At 35.3% G+C, this 18956-nt stretch overlaps 1 protein-coding gene across 2 annotated transcripts in view; it reads left to right on the top strand.

Annotated features, from left to right (window-relative positions):
• KIAA0825 (KIAA0825 ortholog) overlaps positions 1-18956 on the top strand; it is a 251925-nt gene that overhangs the window by 34701 nt on the left and 198268 nt on the right. For both annotated transcript variants that reach the window (XM_075446981.1, XM_075446980.1), the window contains exons 4-5: positions 5672-5840; positions 10789-11458. In XM_075446981.1, coding sequence (XP_075303096.1) covers positions 5672-5840; positions 10789-11458 — 839 coding nt within the window. The remainder of the gene's footprint in view (positions 1-5671; positions 5841-10788; positions 11459-18956) is intronic.

The following is an 18956-nucleotide window of genomic DNA, read 5'->3' as shown; positions in this document are numbered from 1 at the left end:
TTTATATTTTTTGTTAACTTGCTATTTATGAACACACAGTAGTGCTTAGGCATCAGCAGTGACCTCATGAAATTGCCTGCAGATCATGGGAAATTTTCTGAATATTTCCTTTTTGGCAGGTCAGCTTTCATGAAATAAAACAAAATGTTTGTTTAATCATGGGAGAAAGTGTAACAATGAAAATGCCTGTGGGATTTATACTGGTAAAGATCTTTCTCAAAGATCTCTTACTGCTTGAAGTGTACACCAGGTCCTCTGACACACAGGTTTCCAAATGATGTGACTGATTTCGTACAAAATGCCGTGTATCTTTAGCAGTGAAGTTTTTAATGAATATACATGATAATAACAAAGTAGTATTATGTTAGTGCTTCTGTCTTCAAAAAACAGTGGAAACAATTATTAATTTTAAAACAAACTGTCTGTTCGTAATAAAAGACACGTAAACTCTGATTCTAGAAGCAGATCTCCATGAATATGAGGATCTTAAGCATAAGTAACATGAGGTTTAAAGATAATTTCACTTTATAGCTTAGCAGTTTAATTTAACCAATCTCATTGTCATTTTATGGCTGTTCCATATGCTATATGAAATAAATTGAAACAGTGCTTGTTAGAAATTGAAAGGAGTTAGAGGATCATCCTTCAACTTACTTATAGTAATCTTAGGCAATGGAAAATGATACATGGAGACAGCAACCCTCATTTTGATACTGTGCTTTTCAAAATAATGTTGTATCAGTATGACAGTGCTTACACTATCAGTTTCATTGTAGTACTTGGTTTGTAACTGTTTGTCCATTGATGCAGCAACTTAAAAAGCAGTCTCTCCACATGATTAGGTTATTCCTAATAACTGTCATGAATTTAATAAATACAAGCACCTAGGACTTTTCAGATTCAGACTGTCTCTCTACAGTGGGAATACTTACCAAATGGTATCAGCTTGGTACTCCAGAAAAGCATTCCAGTGTGGACACAGATAACATAAAAGAACTTTGCTTAGTTTAAAAAACAAAACAAAACAAAGCCAACCCTCACTGGTAAAAAGGAGAAGGTATTTCAGTGAAATAATTTTATCTTGTGTAATGGTACACCAACTGCAAGCATTGATGTGCCCACAGAGGCTCAAGACACTCCTTGTGTGTGACTAAGGATTTCTTTCTTGAAAAACTGTTAATATTACAAAAATCCGTGTGAACATAACTATCAGATTTCTTTACTCCAGAGAACAGTTAATTTTTTCTCAGAGCTTTAATATTCCGCTCCTTGTTTAGTAGTTTGGTGACTATTTTTTTCTGCTTATGTCTGAGCAGTTCCACAGGTTCAAATAAAAGTGGAATAATCTGTGAAAGGCAAATTAATTGAGGGCTGTAAAATACACTATCTGATTTAAGTCCTTGTGTCACAAACTGCTAAAGATGGTGAAAATATTTTGAGAAATCTTAACATTTTTTTTTCTTGTTTTTTTTGATTCTTCTTTGGCATCTCCTAATGACCACTGTCAGGGACCTGGAGACTTTCCATCTGACCAGGAACAGCTATTCTAATGTTGTTCCCATAGGCAGATTTCCAACAGAAAAATTAAGCAACTTCTGATTAGGTTCAGCAATGTCTCAGCTTTGGTACCTGAGCACCTAAAACATGAATTGGATCACTCACCTTGTCATTAAGGTTTAGAATTTCAGAGGGTGTTTCAAAAAATTTAGATATGGAGCACAGAACCAGTGAACAACAGTAGACAGGGAAGAAGCGTTAAGTACTGAACTATGTCTGATTTCCGCATTGTATTCCAAATCTTGTGTTCCTGATTTAGATAGGGTTGCACAGGCGCATGGTTGTATTTTTCTGTTGGCTGCACATGATTTTAAGACAATTTACACTCCCATCGTATGTGTATAGTTTCAGTTGACATCGTCTGGGTTGATGCCTCAATTTGTTCAACGGAAGGAGCTTATTTACTACACTGAACTTACTAAAATATATTTGCAGTTAAACCTTAATGAAAAAGTATTAACTGGGAGAAAAAATGGAATTCGGCACTTTGTATGGCTTTTTGTAATTGTATTTTTAAGGATATAATTCATTAAGTACATTAAGCACATTTTCACATCAAAATTATATATTTTGCTTACAGTTTTTAAAACTTCAGCAAATTTGCTTTCTAAAAAAGGAAACCAAAATCTTGTTCTCCCTACACTGATACAAACTTTAAAAGTTTTAAATACTAGCCTACACTGATACGAACTTTTAAAGTTTTAAATACTAGCCTTCATAGTGAGAATAATTTTAATCCTATTTGGCCAATGTCTTGTATTTAAAATGATGGCTTTCTAAACCCAGATAATACACAATAAATTTTTCTTTCAGAAGTAACCAAATTCCTAAATATTAAATTTAATCCTGTAATTAATGTAAAGGAATAAGTACCTATAATTAGCCATGTTCTTGTAAACTAATTGTTGACAAAAATCTTAAATAGCAAAGCTTTTGAGACCATGTTTACCTACAGTATGCTGTAAGTAAACAAGATGAAAATATTTTTATTCAGTCAAAATCCTAATTCAATGTTTACTTTATTGGGATAAAAGGATTAAATAAAATGAAGGGATTTATCATGATTTGTACTTACAGGAGGGGCCATTGAAACTTATCCACTTAAGCTCCTTATCAGTGTTGGGACAAATAACCAAGATACCTGGTGCTAAAAAGGCTGTAGCCTATTCATAGCTTGTAGTTTATTGGCTTGCACACAGATTCATATGTCAAAGATGAGTGTGAAAACTGATTTCTAATTGAAGCAGAATGGCACAGACTGACAACAGTAGTCAGTCTTATAATGTATAATGCTTTAATCTCTTGGGTATGTTTGGATGAGACCACATCAGCACACCGTAATAAAAGCCATTGGTAGTGTCCCAGGAGTCAAGGTGTGTGAACAAGGTGTTTAGTTTCATAGTCCTGAGAACAGGTTTCACAGTATAAAAAGACATGCCAGTCTCTTGTCAAGTTTAGAATTGGTATTCATGGCTGGGCTATCCTGTTAGGAAACCAAGTGTGCCACTGGCAGGGAGTAATTGTTTTTCATGGAGTTCCTTTGTGCTCCTGATAAGGTCGTTTTGATGGTGGAAAGATACTTCTTCAGTGCACTTAATTTTGAACTCTTTGTGTCAATTTTATGGAAGTGTTTTACAGGCCAACCAAGTGTTCAGAAGTTTTAAAAGTTTTTATATATTTTAGCACTGGCTGTACTTACTGAATTTGGTTTCTGAAGATAATGGAGCTGTAAAATGTGGTGACTTCATTTTGGTAGAGTGGATACACTTTGAATGGTTTAGCTCATGTCTTTTAAGCATAAAACAAGTACACACATAATTCTTAATGGATACAATTAAATATGGGAAAATAAGCTGTTCAGAAAGACCTATTTATTTTGGTGAAATTTTTTTAGAAGTTGTATAGTCATAGTTTCGGAAACAATTTATGTTTTTTTTCCTGAGATTCAAAATGCTGCACTTACGTTCTTATGATCGTCCCTGCAATCTATAATTGTAGTTGATGCAGTTTTCATATTGAGCTTGTTATTATTTAGTACTGCATTTTAAAGAAAAAAAAAGGCAAAAAGCGAAATCTATTGTAGATGATATGTCTTGATGGCATTCTCAAAAAAAATTTACTCTCTTTTGTGCTTGTTGTAGGTAACTTAAAAATAAAAGGAAAATGCAGACTACTGTTTATCTCTGAACTTAATTTAGTGTGATCATTTTATTATTTTTTTCCCACGGTTGTTTTAAAATGTCGATTCAAACTAACAGACTCCGTTCCCAAAGGTATGGATGACACTGATTTGCTTTATTGCTGTTGATCACAATGAGACAGCTCACAGGAATTTAGGATACGTTGCATAACATCTCTAAAAGAATAAAATGCAAATCACTCAATAAAGGTGAAAATCCAGTAGAAAATCAAATAAATACTTCTTCCACATCCTGAAAACAGTACTGCAGGCAGAATTAAATGACAAAGTATAGTCAGTGGGTGATATGCAGAAAGGCCTTTCATCACTGATTTCTCTTCAGCAATTGATATGGGTTAGTAGTGTTTAAGATACTTTTTAAAAATTCATGTTCAAAGCAGGTTATATTTTTAATAAAAATATTTTACTCCCCAAAGACGACATTTCATAAGAAATGCATCGTTCCATACAGAGAAGTTATGCAGAATAAAATTAGAAGTTTTTTTCAAGGTTACCAAGGTTTTTTTCTGAAAACTGCAGGTCTTTAATTTGGTATTTTTGTCGCGGCTTGTATTAAACTGAAAGATATTATTTGTTTTCCAGTTTCTTTTCTTCCCTCTCCTCTCGTGCTCCTTTTCTTCTCTTTCTGTCCTCTTTTCTAATCTTCTCTTGTCTTCTTTTGCCAAAGCTAGTCAAGGTTGAAAATGTTACAGTGTAGTTGAAGAAAAACATCCATACGTCATGTCTATAAAAGAGAGGCACGTAGCAGTATAACGGGCAAGTTTGTTGTTTGGTTGATGTCATGAAAATAGAAAGTAATACAATCAAAAGTATCAGACACTGAAATACCTGTAGAGAGCCGAGTCTCATCTAATCCTGTAACTCTACAGAGATGGAAAGAACTAAATGTTAATTTGTGTTAAACCTTGCATCTCTTATCAGCTGTAAGAACATAAATGGAATAGCTAACATACTCCAAAACAAAATTCAGATGGTAGTGAGAATCACTTTACACTTCAATAAAACAAAACTGGCATCAGTCTTGTTGTTGGCTCTGTTTGTACTAAACCTAGATCTGCCTAGATCTAGTCAATACCATTTTTCTCACTGAAACTATGTAAAATATTAAGCATTGCTTTTAAAAAAAAAAATAGTCCTGAAATATTGAAAAGATGTTTTTGTAGGAAATTTTATAGAGTTAGGTTGTGTCTGTATTTTTCTTTTTTAATGTTTTCATGTAAGTGTCCACGCAAATAGAAATAAAATAATTTTGGATACTCAGTTGTCCTTGTGATTTTTGCAACTGAAATTCCTGTAGTGACCATACCAGTCACACCTGATTTCATAAACAGGATTATGATGTTTTCTTTCAAGTGTTCTAATGACGAAAACAAGAAAGAAAAGATCTGCTCTCTCAGCACAGCTGACTCTAAAATTCTTTTCAGCATTTTCTGTGGTGTCAGTGGGTCTTTAAGAAGTCGTTAATGTATGTTATGTATTATAAAACAACTGCTGATTGCTAAAGTAGCAAAATGACACATTCACCTTTGAATATGGTAGTTGATTCAGTTTATATTCTCTGCTTTAGCTAATTAAGCACCAAGGACCAGATCTTAGGTTGGATGATGTTTTATTCACTAACTACTTTATTAAAAAGTACAAGATTGTTTGAGAACTGAGGCAGTACTTTTACGAAGGATGATACAGTCTGGCCTGAAGGAAATTTATTTTAGCTCTAGCTCGACTATATTTAAACGTTAATCCTGCAAATTCAGACCCCATTTTGTGAGAGTAATTTAACCTATGAAAAAGGACTAGAGTAACATTAATTCGAAGTAGTTTTTCCTTTTGAAATATGGAATATATAAAATGCATTTATCTCCCAAATCATGAAAAAAAATAAACACCATGATTTTTTGTTTTTTTTTTTGCTAGCATAGAACGGTGTCTTAATGACCTGCAATCAGAAGTGAATGAAATATGTACCGAGGAAATACTGCAAAGCACAAATGACTGTCTTCAGTGGCTAAACAACTGCAGTTTTAGTTCTCTGAGACCTTCTTCCACACACCATGGAGAGCTGATGGAGTTTCTTAGGACCCTGGTAAAAATAATTTGCTAAAGACTTTAATGTTTGGGAAGGATGGTTATATGATGTGGCGGGGCATTGAGCTTAGTTAGTTTTCTCATTTCAGTCTTCACTGTTGTGGGGAGAGTTCAGAAATTTTGTTATAAAGCTTAGTACTGTTTTTGTGTCCACAGCAGGGAGTTATGTTTCCTTTTGATCGTGCCTTAAATAGACAAACTTGGGACAAAATCTTTGCTGATACTACCACATGTTCAGCACTGCTAGGATGTTTCATAAACACATTGGTAAAAACTGTCTGAAGTTACTGTCTACACCAAGGCTGTTAACGCTTGCTCTTCACTTGTATCAGTATGAATTTAACTCATCTAATACAGATTATTGTCCTTTATTCATTATTTAAGCATTAACTTCCTATCTACTTTTTTTAATTAGAAATGTGGGAACTACATCCATTGCGTAACCAGAAATCAAATTTCACTTCAACAAAAAATTCCACCGTTTTAGCAGGCATTTTTAGCCAATTTTTTTTTTTTTAAGTTAACTGTAGAATGTATTTGTGGAAATGGAAGTCTGGAAAATTGAACTGACTAGAGAAGTGGAGAATGATACCTCAGTAAATGACAGCCTGCAGGTTTCTGTATGAGCCATGTATATCTGTGTTCATATGATGTACATATGTAGGAGTGTCAAAACAAATAAACAGTATCCAGTGGATTGTTCTTTGTCACGTCCATGTCATGTTTTAGTTGTAGGACATGAACACCTTTAGGCTAAGATTGGCTGCATTGGCAGAGGAAAAATGCTGTGGAGAAGTGGAGTATTTTCTCCTTTGCGACTATCTCCTGGCTAGAAATCAAGCTTCATCAAATCGCCTCTCATTTTTTAACTTTTGAAACTGGTTGTTGATGTTTCAGTCAGCCTTCAATCCGCTGGATATTAAGCTGTGTCAAATGGGGTCATCTTAGGAAACACCAGGTCTTTAATGTTCATGTGGTGAAGTGATTTTGTCCCCTTCTAACACAGGTAATCGGCATGAACGTTGCTGTTAATAATCATGCCGCCCAAGGATGTCAGAGCCTGCTACATGTTATACTTGATCTAGACAAAATGAGAGAATCCCAGAAAATGCTGACTTATGTAGTCTTTTGTTACTCTGCTTAGTCCAGTTAGATCCTTAGTTAAAGCCCTTCAGAAGAGGGCATGGCCATGATGACTTGTGTCCACTCCCGTCTCTCTTCCTTCTCCAAAGCCTATTCCAGCCATGTACCTGAACACCAGGTGGCGGCATTTGTTTGGGAAACACCAGAATGTCCCCATCTCTGGCATACTTCGGGTATGTCAGATACAAAACGTGCTTTCTGGCTCTGCAGCCTCCCAGGAGCATACTGACTGCATGACAGTCTGGCTGTGGGATGCAGAGTCCAGTTAAGCTTTGAGAATGGCTCCGTGGCAGGCTGCTAAACACACAGCAAAGTGTGAGAAGCCTTGAAGTCTCAATTCTGCACAGTTTGTCAGGAAAACATCTGTGGAAATCAGGAACTTGGACGTCGATGTTTCCAGGCTCATGGATGCTTGGATAATGCAGCCTGTTGTGCAGATGAGACTACAGATGAAAAGTGTTTATGCATTAGCATAGACAATCCATCTGCAAGAAGTTATACTCGCAGTAGATAATCTTTAGCTCCATAAACAGGTCTGCAGCAAACTATTTTCAATAATATTCAGCATTAATGAGATTATTACAATCTGACCTTTCTTAAATGTGCATCTCCACCAAATGAACTAATTACTTGGTTGACTTAATTTCTCACTTGCAAGATTTTAATTAAGTGTCATATAATACATCTTCAATAATACTAACCTTCCTCTACTTCAGGCCAATATCCCTATTCACTGTTACCCTTATTATGTGTATTGATTTTGTTAGGGATTTTGTTTATCTTTTAAGCTGCTAGAACAATTAAAAAAAATAGCACAAAGTTCTGTATGTGCTTTGGCTGTGGTGCTGTATTTAGATTTATTGTTAGCGTGCTATTCTCATGCATTTGTGAACTCATGTAATTGTGGAGAGGTTCTTCATGAAGTCTGAAAATGTCAATTATGTGAAATTTCATCACTCTGTGTACTGTTTTGTAATTGTAAATATTTAAAAGCTGAAAATGTACCTGAACGTATTGTCATTACATTCTGTTCCTGCTAAACCAATGACAAAATCTTTTTTTTAACAAAATCTGCATCTTATTGGATTTGTGTATTGATATGATAGGTAGTAGTCTATAGTAGGTACTAGTCCAGTTGGTAGACCGCAAATGTTTTCCTGTAGATTATTGTCACTAACTTTCTGTGCTTGTAAGAGAACTTTTCATGCTTTTCTAAAACCTTTGGATACTAATTTGGATCTTTTTCTCTTGAATGGTTTTGGCATCATCTTCTGAAGTATCTTTACAGGTTATTTTTTAAATAGAAAAGCCTATGTCAATATAGGCAATGTTCAAAGAGATTTGATGACACTGTGTTTTCCGAGCTTCAAAGTTCACTTCAGGGGCTCTTTTTCTGAGTAACACTAAGTCTAAGACGGCATCTGCAAGCTCCCTAGTTTTAATGCTTGAGTTTAAGTTGCAAAGGGCTTGAAACAATACTTTGATTCTTATTGGCTTTCATGAGTAAAAATGTTTCTGCTAATCATTAAAAAAAAACAGCAGTGGGGATTTGCTTGGGAGAGGCATCAGTTACATTTGCTGTTTTGACAGCTTCTCTTGTTTTGTTCATTTCAGAATATAGTATTTGAGCATATTTCATAAAACAAATCTAACCTTTCAATTCCAGAAGTCTTCTTGTGGAGACTCAATTCTTCAACATGGTGGTTAGTGATTAGGTTTCAGTTTACACGCTGAGGCATGTTCTATTTGGGGCCATAAAACTTTGTGGAATACTTCAGCAGATAATAAAGGAAAATCAAATCAGTCTTATGTATGTGAATATTGATATGTATGATTTAAGATTTTAACTAGTTACACATATTTCTGTCACATGCACATGATTTTGTAGGATGATACTTGACTGCTAATTTCCTTTATTATTCTTCCACATGTGTTTCCTGCTTAAAAGTAAAAAAATTCATAGGAAGCATTCTGAAATAAAGATCTGAAATGGAGGAAAAATAGCTAGCCTATTATTTTAAAGACTTTCCTTTATGGGAGGCAATCATACTCTCTGTTTTTTGTTCAGAATTAGCTACTGTGGTACAAGTCTTTTAATTTTAATTTTCATCATGGAGCACTCCAGTTTTGCATCATCTAGAATAAAGAATAGGAGGTCTGATACTGAAAATTTTGGTGACTCAAAAGCGAGGGGGGGGGAGCTGACAAAATTTTTTGTTCTAAATTTTGTCTTTTTTGTAGTTTTATAAGCTATGTACTGATCAAAGCTTGCTACAGCAGAAAAATTGAACATTTTACATTGGAAATTATTATATTTAAGCAGTATCATACTGAAATTTTATTTGTTTCTCTCTTTCAAAATGGGAAAAGAAATAAAACTAATCATTTCCTCAGATACTGTAGGTTAAAGAAATCGGTAGTTCTGAAGGTGGAACATTGCAAACAGTTACTTTACTAGCCTTGCTTTATAGGATGGAGTATAGATGGGAGACCCAGATAAAGGACAGGAGTAGAAAGACCTACCCTTGTGTGATTTGCCACAACACTTTTCTCTGTTGGAGAGCTGTAATAGGAGATGGGGGAGCAAGTGACAGGGCGTCGAGATCCTGATTCACTTATGGCTTGCCTGCTGGGGTTCCTGAAACCTAGAGTATCACTGGTTTCACTCAGTTTTCTTGTGACTGTGGTGGGGAAATCAGTAGTCAGCTCTAGTGCAGTGGGAGGATTGAGAGCAGGTCTTTACAGATAAAAAGTTGATGGGCCTAGGACTGTGGCCAAAGCCAAACTGCAGTAGGAAAAGTGTTGAGGATGTGGGAAATGGGTTTATAACAGGTAAATTTTTTTCTCTGGGAGAGGAAGGACATTTTGGTGTCCCGTGACAAAAAAAAAGCTGCAAAGTGCTGTTTAAATCTTTGCCATTCTGGGACAAGTAGAAAGCAGTGAGCTGTGACAAGAGGACCTGCTGTTTGCTGAATAGTCTGTTAACCTGAAGCAACTCTAAGGTCAAGATCCTGGCTGTGGACCAAGAGGAAGCTCTTCAGGCTGAGATGAACTCGGACCAGCGCACGCGTCCGTGTGCTTTCACTTGCTTTGTTAACTGGATTCCTTCTTCTCCCCCAGCCCGTATAGCTGAGGTGTAGTTAGAGGTTGCTGTGTTGTCAATGTATCAGTCTGCATCTTGATTTGACAGGATACACGGCTTCTTATTCTTCTGCCCTGTGTGATCTAAGCCCATTCAATTCTTAACAAGTTTTCAGTTTCAGTTCTTTAAGGGGGTCCTGGGAAGATTATTTTATCTTTAGAATGGCGTTTTTGATGGTTGCCTGCTGAGCCAGAACATAGAAAGCAACAATGTTTCATTTTATAAATTCCTGTCTTCGTTTTATGAGCAAAACCTGTCATTATCTGTGTAAATCTTTAGTAATTTTTCATACCATTTTCTTTCAAAGATGTGTGTGTGGACAACAAACAGGCTGCCAAGGCTTACCTAATGAGCTTTCCAAAGCCTTCCTTTGAATTGTAGGTTAGAATTGATTGAGAAAAGAGACTGAGGATGTAAGAGAGATGGGAAGAGGAGTGTGAGGTATTGAAGCAGGTAGACAAGGAGATGGATTGGCACATAAATCCATGGGAATACAGGCTTTGTTGCTTCTGTTTTTTATATAGCAATCTGTTTGAGTCTCTTATTTGCTGGTAAGGTAATTAGCATTGGAAACAATTGGTACTCTGGCATGAAGCTGTTCTTTTTATGAACCACAATTAACAAAACATTGCTAAAATACTGTCTGATTTACCTTTGTTAGCAAAGCTTGCTGAAGAATGAGCAAAATCAAGAAGAAATGATTCTTCACTTCCTTCTGGATCTCTCTAGTCAGTGTGGTGTCTCATTTCCCTGTACTCCAAGTGGGACGTCTTTTGAGCTAACATCTTCCCTTCATGCCGTTGAGGATGATTCAACTATGGATGTGAAATCTCTCTGGGATGATGTGAGATTGCGTCTTCGACGGTTTTTAGTAAATAGACTGCAAAGTCAAGAAGAAACAAATACTAATGCTTTACAACAACAGGTGGAGTTTAAAACTCAGTGCATACAGCAACTTTTGTTTCTTTATCCTGAATCAGAAGTCTTAAAGAAGTATCAAAATATGCGGAATAAACTGGTTAGCGATCTTCTACAGAACTGTATTTTGTCTAGTTGTGGTGAAACAAATTTTGATAAGGTGGTTCATGGTTACCAAAGTTCCATACCCACATTGTGCACAATGATAAAAGAGGATTTGTATATATTAAGTGAAATTATTGATCCTTCTTCATCACTGAATTTTATTAATGAAACTTATCTGGATACCATCACTGAAGAAATGACAGTTCTTCTTGAAAGACTTTGTGAGCTGCAGTTCAAAGAAAATGCTCTACACAGAGTTAAGGCAAACAAGATTTCAAAGAAGCATAGAGGAACAGTTCATGCTGCGGGTTAGTAGCCTTACTCTGCGTTCATTGTTGTTAGGTATTATTTTAATCGTACTATTCTTTTTCAATATACTTGATTATTGCCTATGAAGAGAGAGGCCTGAGATTATTAATTACAGCTTTATGTTTTAACCATATTACTGCAGTTGAATTATAGACTGTGTCAGAATTATTATGAAAAAGGTTTTAAAGTAAGAGAGAGTATCTTATGCTTATGTATGTAGAAACCCCCTTATAATTCACTGGATAACATTGTCATGTCATAGTAATTTCTTTCAGTCTAACTTATTCCAACTGCTTAAATATATAATAGAATAAGAACTATTTAATCCAGGTTTAAAAACCCACAAACTTCTACCCCCACTTTTTTCGAATTGTCAGGAGTTTAAAGGAGGTTATAGGAAAGTCCATACAATAATGTGACCTTGAAATAGACACAGATTCATACATCAGAGCTGACCCAAAAACTTACTATGCAGACTCTAATTCTAAAAAAAAATTACATTTTCTAGTCTTGTGAAAGTACGGTAAGTTAGAGTTAATGCTACCTGGTCATTTCTTCTTGTTCTAAGGAATTTAAGGCAGGAAAAGAATCTGTTATTGAAGTGGTATTTTCTGTCCTTTCTTTTTACAGTCGGTGAAACCGACATGCTAATTTCCAAAGGGAGGAATCAAAGCTTTAGAAAAAAATCATACAGAATGGAAACTTTCATAACATAATTGCATGATTGTATGTAATTGCTTTTTCAGTGCAGAGTCTTGAACACTCCTCTGTGCAACAGCTGTTTGTTTAAAACATAGCCTTTCCATAAAGGTGAAGCAGTTTGCAGACAAAAAATATTAAAAGTTCAGAATAATGTGAAACATACAGAAACAGAAGATAGATCTTTTGGTTGTACAACATAAAGGATGAGTGAGGTGATGATTTGCCAGGTCTATGCAGAAGAAAATTATACTCTTGTGAGTTTTAAAGTCAATATACATGTTAATGTAAGTCAGCTAGAAATTCCACTGGAAGAAATGCAGAAAGAATTTTTAACAGGAGCTGAAATATGGAGGAAAATGTGGAACATACAAAAGATAAGGTAGGGGAAGAGGCATGCAGACAGATAATGTGAAAGTATGAGAAGTTCGGTGTAAAGCTTAAATATTAGTGGGATTGAATGTTGGTGGAAAACAAGGAGAAGCAATGTCAGAGTATTGTTGACTTACGGAATAAATGACAAGAAATATATCTTTGTGCTACACAGTGAGACGGGAGTGAAAGGATGAACTGACAAAAAAAATACTGTTAGGGAACTGGAAGTTTGTAACTTAATTTTTCTTTCAATCTCAAAACAACTCGCAAAGGTGGGGAAGTTCAGTTGTCTCCATTTTACATCTAAAACATGGAGATTAAAGTGGCCATAAGGGATGCTCTCTGAAAAAAACTATGCATTAACTGCTTCTATGTTACAAGAAGGAAAGGAACAATCCTTCAATCTATTAAGATAGTAATTCGTGTCTTTACGTGGTTTTGTGCCAGCACATCTATCAGGACAGATTTCCAGGGCGTAGTTCTATTGTATATTCAAAAGAACAGAGAAAGATTAAAATATACGAAGTAAATCTTGGGAGCTGCTTAAAACTTTTAAAACATTTGCCACAATTAATTAAAACAAAACAAAACAAAACCCCGAAATCAGTATTTCATAAACCGCACAGAAGGTTTTTATTTTGATTCAAAATGTATTGAAGGTCAGATCTGCAGGCACAGCAGCTGTCCCCTTAGCACCCATATGATGTGTTTAGAAATGGTGTGTGTTAATGTCATTTAATCCTCAAAATTACTTTCCTCGCAGTGGCTGTCATGCTCATGTCTTCATCTCTTCACGGTGTAGTTCTTCATATTATTTTACTTCAAGAGGCTGGTGTGGGAGGAGGCAAGCACTGGTTTGCCTGCAGTCTCTCTGACTAGTTTTCTGCAGAACCGGACTGTTCTAGATGATCTGTGGTAACAGACTGCAGGCAGTCAAACAATAAAACGACAATGGTGAAGTCAGCAGGCTGGAGCAAAAGAGGGGGTCACACAATCACAGAATGTTCGGGGTTGGAAGGGTCAGAGTTACGAAATTACATAGAATTTTTTTTTTCATTTTGTGTAATAGTGAATTATTTGGTATTATTAACCAACTGAACAAAATCTAGACCTTGTATCTGAGCTCATATGTGAAGGATCTTTTCTGGAAAGAGATTTCTGTCTTCTGAATGTTTGAATATACTACATTTGTACCATACTAAGTCAGAAAAAGGCACTTTTCTTTTGGAATTGAAGTGTTCAGAAAGCAATTCACACTGAAACGACTATTCTGGAAAAAATTCTGCAGAATACTGTTTTGGACGGTTTATAACCATGGACAAGTTCTTAGTGTCAAGTGGCTTTTCCTGCTTGAAACTCCTATTAAATTCTCATACCTTTGCTGCTTTCCCACAAAGGAGAGTGGAAGTCTGTATTTATACACAGGTTAAGTTAAAAGAGCTTTAATAGGTTGCTTTGACAGTGATACTTAGTTTGGTAGTATCAGAAAAAAAGCATGCTGAAGTATGGAGGGAAGGGGAGAAAGGGAAGGAGATTTTTTTTTCATAGCTAAAAGACAGCTGTACCAATGTGTTGCTTATTTTTTGATGTGTGTTGCCTCTGCCCTCTGGGAACCACCACACCAGCACGTTTCAGAACAGCAAAATAATTTAATGTAGGGCATTCAATTGGGACTGTTACCCCAGAGGTGAAAGAAGGGGTTGTGTTTGCTTAGTCCACCCTAAGAGAAATGTCGGTTTTGGTTTTTTTCTTTGTTTTTTTGTTTTCCATAAGAACTGCTGTAATTGATCCTTCTATATAGGCGAGGGAAAAATAGCATAAATAAATGAAACAATGCTAGAACCTTGGATAACTTCATATTTATGACCTACTTCTGTCAGGAAAATACAAGTAGTCTATAACAAGCTTTAACAGAGTGATAAATCTTTAAAATATTTCATATGTAACAATCTATTTGTGAAGTAAGGAATTAACATTTTTGTTTTCATACTGTATTAGAACAGTTATTTGTCAAGTACTATAACGAGATTGTATCTGTTTATCAGGACTGAGGATGAGCATGGTTTGAGAGAGAAGGTGGCAAAACAGCATGTGAAAAAAGGCACGTTCTTTGGGACTTGGCATCTTTCATTGCCAAGTCTAGTGGAGGCAGGTGGTTTGATGTTAGAACTTCATCCTGTTCCCAGTTAAATCAATGACTTAATACCTTTAACAGTGCAGGATTCAGCCGTTAGTGTTTGGGCTACATTATTGTAATAGGCTTTTATCTAGCATGGGTCATAATTTCTCTGTATTCTCAGCACATCTTCAGTGTTTCCAGTCTGCTAAAATGATGTCCGAGGAATGTTTCCCAGTGCCCTCCCCTCCAATATTTTTTGATGGAATTTTGTGAGATGTTCTTTCAGCCTTCTATTATATTAATCATATGTGTCTTTCAAAAGTTTATGTAATGTTACAGTATTGCAAAAAACACTAAAAATGCTATGTATCTGTTAACATACTTAGCATAGAAAGAATCATGCAGATACCTGGTTTTCAGCTTATCTCTTAGGATTTTTTTCTTCAACTTCCAATGTGATATTCCTCAGAAGTTTTTTTGCAGTAAGTCTATTAAATGTGGATTGTGCTTTTACCTTTTCAACATTTTTTGTGTTCTTTTGTTTACAAAAATGTTAAGCTAGTTTAATCGGGCATTACTAACCTATCTTAATCCTTCATCTCTTTCAGACAAAGAAACAGCTACTTTTATAAGACATCAGCCAAAGAAACTTAAAAACCATGAAATTATAGACGTCATGTATTAGTGGAAGGTTTTCTTTGTTATTCATGTAATTTTTTCTATATATACAGAGAGAGTGTAAATACACATGTAGACTAATTAGCCTATTTTAAAATTTTCTGTGCTTAAAACTAAACAGAGATTAGAGCTTTGAGGGGTTTTTTTTGGTGACATATTCAAATTCATTGGCTTAATATTTTCTTTTAGTTACAAACTTGCCAGAGACAAATCAGCATTTTCCAATAAGATACATTTTTAGTATATTTAATAACTTTAAGTTACTAAAAGTTATACTTTTAGTATATTCAATAACTTTAAAATCTTAAATGAAATACTTTTTTTAAATCTTAGGCAATGCATAGTGTGTTCATCAAAATCAGTAGTTGATTATTTTTAAGAAAATATTATTGCAGAGTGGAGACAAAATGAAACGATGCACATTTGACTAAGAACATTTATAGCTACAAAGTAGTTAAATGACCTTCACTGATGTCTTTTAATATCCATATTTTATGCTTTTACCCCAGACTACTATCCTCTTACTTATGTGTCCAGCAGCCTTCCTTTCTCTTTTCTTTCTCCAGAATATGACCAACTTCCATTCTATTCTAAAGTTATATTCAAATGCAAACTGTGATTTAAATTATGATATTTTAAATTTATTATCTTTAAATATTCAGGAGTTCCTAAGGAATATATTGTGTTCATTGAACACCTGATGTGAATATGGCATATATCTAAACTTGAATAGAAGGGCTCAGGGTCAGGCATTGGACCAGGCTGCCCAGGGCAGTGGTAGAGTCTCCATCCCTGGAGGTGTTTAAAAAACATGCAGATGTGGCACTTCAGGACATGGTTTAGCAGGCATGGGGGTGTTAGAGTGACGGTTGGACTAGATGATCTTAGAGGGCTTTTCCAACTTACGATTCTATGATTGATTCTATGAATATTGTTTAAAGGAGCTGCATTTGTGCAGTGGAGTTGAGAGCAAGAAGAGAAACAGCCTTTGTAGCAACTTGTTGAAATGAAGGTAACTTTGGGACATTAAATAAAAGTACTTGGTAGGGAAAATCTATTTCAAGGTGACTTATCTTCATGTATTCCCAGCAATTTGCTGTCCAGCTAACTTGAAATACGAGTTTTGGGGTTTGCACATTTGACTTAAATTTTATTTCTCCTCTACATTCATGTGCACGTGGCTTTATTTCCCCTAGTTTGTCATTTCCTGCTCTTGAAGTGAAGAACCTTAGTTTCAGAATTGCTTTTATCCTGCCATTTAATTTAAATTCAGTCAGCTTGTGATCTCTTGAGCCACGATTATTGCCTACAACCAATCTTCTATGATCTTTGTCTTATCTATCAAAGGTATGCCTAAAATAGCATTGATACCTGCTGGTTTAGTGACTGTGTGATGAATAAACAGTTATTCATGTCTGGGAATAATTAGGACTCAATAACTTTAGTATCATTTATTCTGCCATTTATATCTGGAAATTGAAGAATTCCAGACTTGGTTTCATGTAATTAATATTTATATCTTTGGACCTTTTTGAGATTTCTGTCCAGATTACAATCTATAGCAGTTAATTTACAATATGTGTGTTATAGTTACAACTGCTTATCCAATCATGTTTTCTTATTTGTACTCTGTTGTTGAAATCTGACTTTTTAAAAGTGTTAGGAAGAAGGGGGAAGGTGTCTCATTCATTTGGCTTACTACCATTCTGTCCTAGAAAGTCCTGTTGCATCTTTCTGAAGTGCTGGTAAGGCACGCTAATGTAAAGTAGCCCATATGGATTACAGATTATAATATCCAGTATCACATCCTGCCTCAGCAGTTCGAGTTCGTTATATTGCCCAGATCCTTGCATTAATACAAGCAAGTATTCAGTTATAGCTATAATATGTTACTAAGGGCCGAATGTTTTAGAAATATAAAATTTTAGAACTTAATTATGGAGTTTTATTTAAAGTTTTCTTCATTAATTTAAGATTTTAGATTTTTCAAGACCTACATACCTATTGTAGTGACTTTTAGACATTATAAAGGCAAAAATAAAGGAATGGTAAGAGAAACTGGAATTTCACCCTCCTTGGTTCCTTGCCCATTCTTTTTCTCGTTTTTGTTGCTCCAGCAGGCCCACAATAACTGCTCATCCTTTCTGATGGACGTGCTTGCTTTGTTTCTGTTTCTGCATGACATCAGTACCTCATGTGCTTCCATTATGGTTCTGCCTGCTTGGCATCTGCTTCTCTCTTCCGTTTCTGCTCTCTCTGTCACTCTGCAGAATGCCTGGTAACATAGCTTTATAGGAACAGGGGCCTGTGTAAAGCAAGATACGGAGCAGCTGCTGGAAAGAGGGGTACCTGTAGGCAGATAGGCTTGGCAACTGCCGACTCCTTGAACTGCACTGCACGTGGTGATGTGTGGCACAGTCTTCCTTGTATCTTACACAGGAGGAGTGAGAAATCCTAGTTTCCATCCATGAAAGAAGGGGAAGTAATGCCATAGCACTTCTCTCTTATGTATGTATAACCTTCACAGAAAACACGAGGACGTCAGTGAAAATGACATGGGTACTATATATGGATGGAGTAAAAATGCAGATGTCATCATTAGATTTTTTTGTTTTATAAATACCAGAGATTCTTAATTTTGTATTGTGAGCCAATATTGACATATTCACTAGGTTTAATTGTGACCTACTTAAAATAATGCGGCAGACAGTGTTGGTGGGAATTTAAAATAGGAAGTTAAAACTGAAAACTAGTGGACGTATAGATAGGATACAGATTTCTGCAGTTGTCTTTATTCCTCGGAAAGCCTATAAAATTTTGACAGCCAAACAAGATCCTATTACTCAGGGGAAACAAAATAAATGTCTTTGCATTTAGTACAGGAAATAATGTGTTTCATAGTCTCTTTGTCACACATTATTTATTTCTTATCCTTGCAAGTATTGTATTTGATTTCTACTGCACAATTGTATTAAATGGAAAGATGAGTAGTACTGAGGAGAAAATAAAACCATCTGTTTGAACACACAGAGTTGAAGTTTTAATAAAAGAGAGGTACTCTTTTAAAGGCCAGATGAACATAATACCCTAGGACCACAAACGTGTTTCTAGTGGGAGAATGACATTTTCGTAAAGATTACAAAAGCATTAAGCTTGTTACTTTTTAAGCTTATGGTAGGGGGTAAGATAACAGTATCTAAGTTACTGAAATGTCAATTGAACTGACAGAATTTCAAAGCTGGTAGCATGCCTGAATACCTTCCTTCTTTTTAGCGCTGTTCCTTGAAATTACTTATTAAGCCTATGATATGGAGACAGGCAATGAAATCTCATTATTGACTCTTTGTGATATTGAAAAGATGTCCATTCCAGAATGTTATTATCATGTAGTTTATTTAATAAGATGATTAAACACTAACTTTACTTTTCAAGTTGTTTATATATTTTTAAACATGAAATTCTTAATGCTGTTTTGGGTCAAGGTGATTTTTTTTTTGCTGTTGTGTCCTAATGAAGTTCTTCCACTTTATCTTTTCCAACATGAACTTCAATCTGTTTTCTGAATTTTGTAGAGGTTGAAAGGGGCATGGTTCCATTTTTGTTATTTTTTTTGCTTTCAAAATGCC

Source organism: Opisthocomus hoazin, chromosome Z (genome assembly GCF_030867145.1).
Source record: "Opisthocomus hoazin isolate bOpiHoa1 chromosome Z, bOpiHoa1.hap1, whole genome shotgun sequence".
NCBI lineage: Eukaryota > Metazoa > Chordata > Aves > Opisthocomiformes > Opisthocomidae > Opisthocomus > Opisthocomus hoazin.
This window is presented reverse-complemented; position numbering and strand designations above follow the sequence as displayed.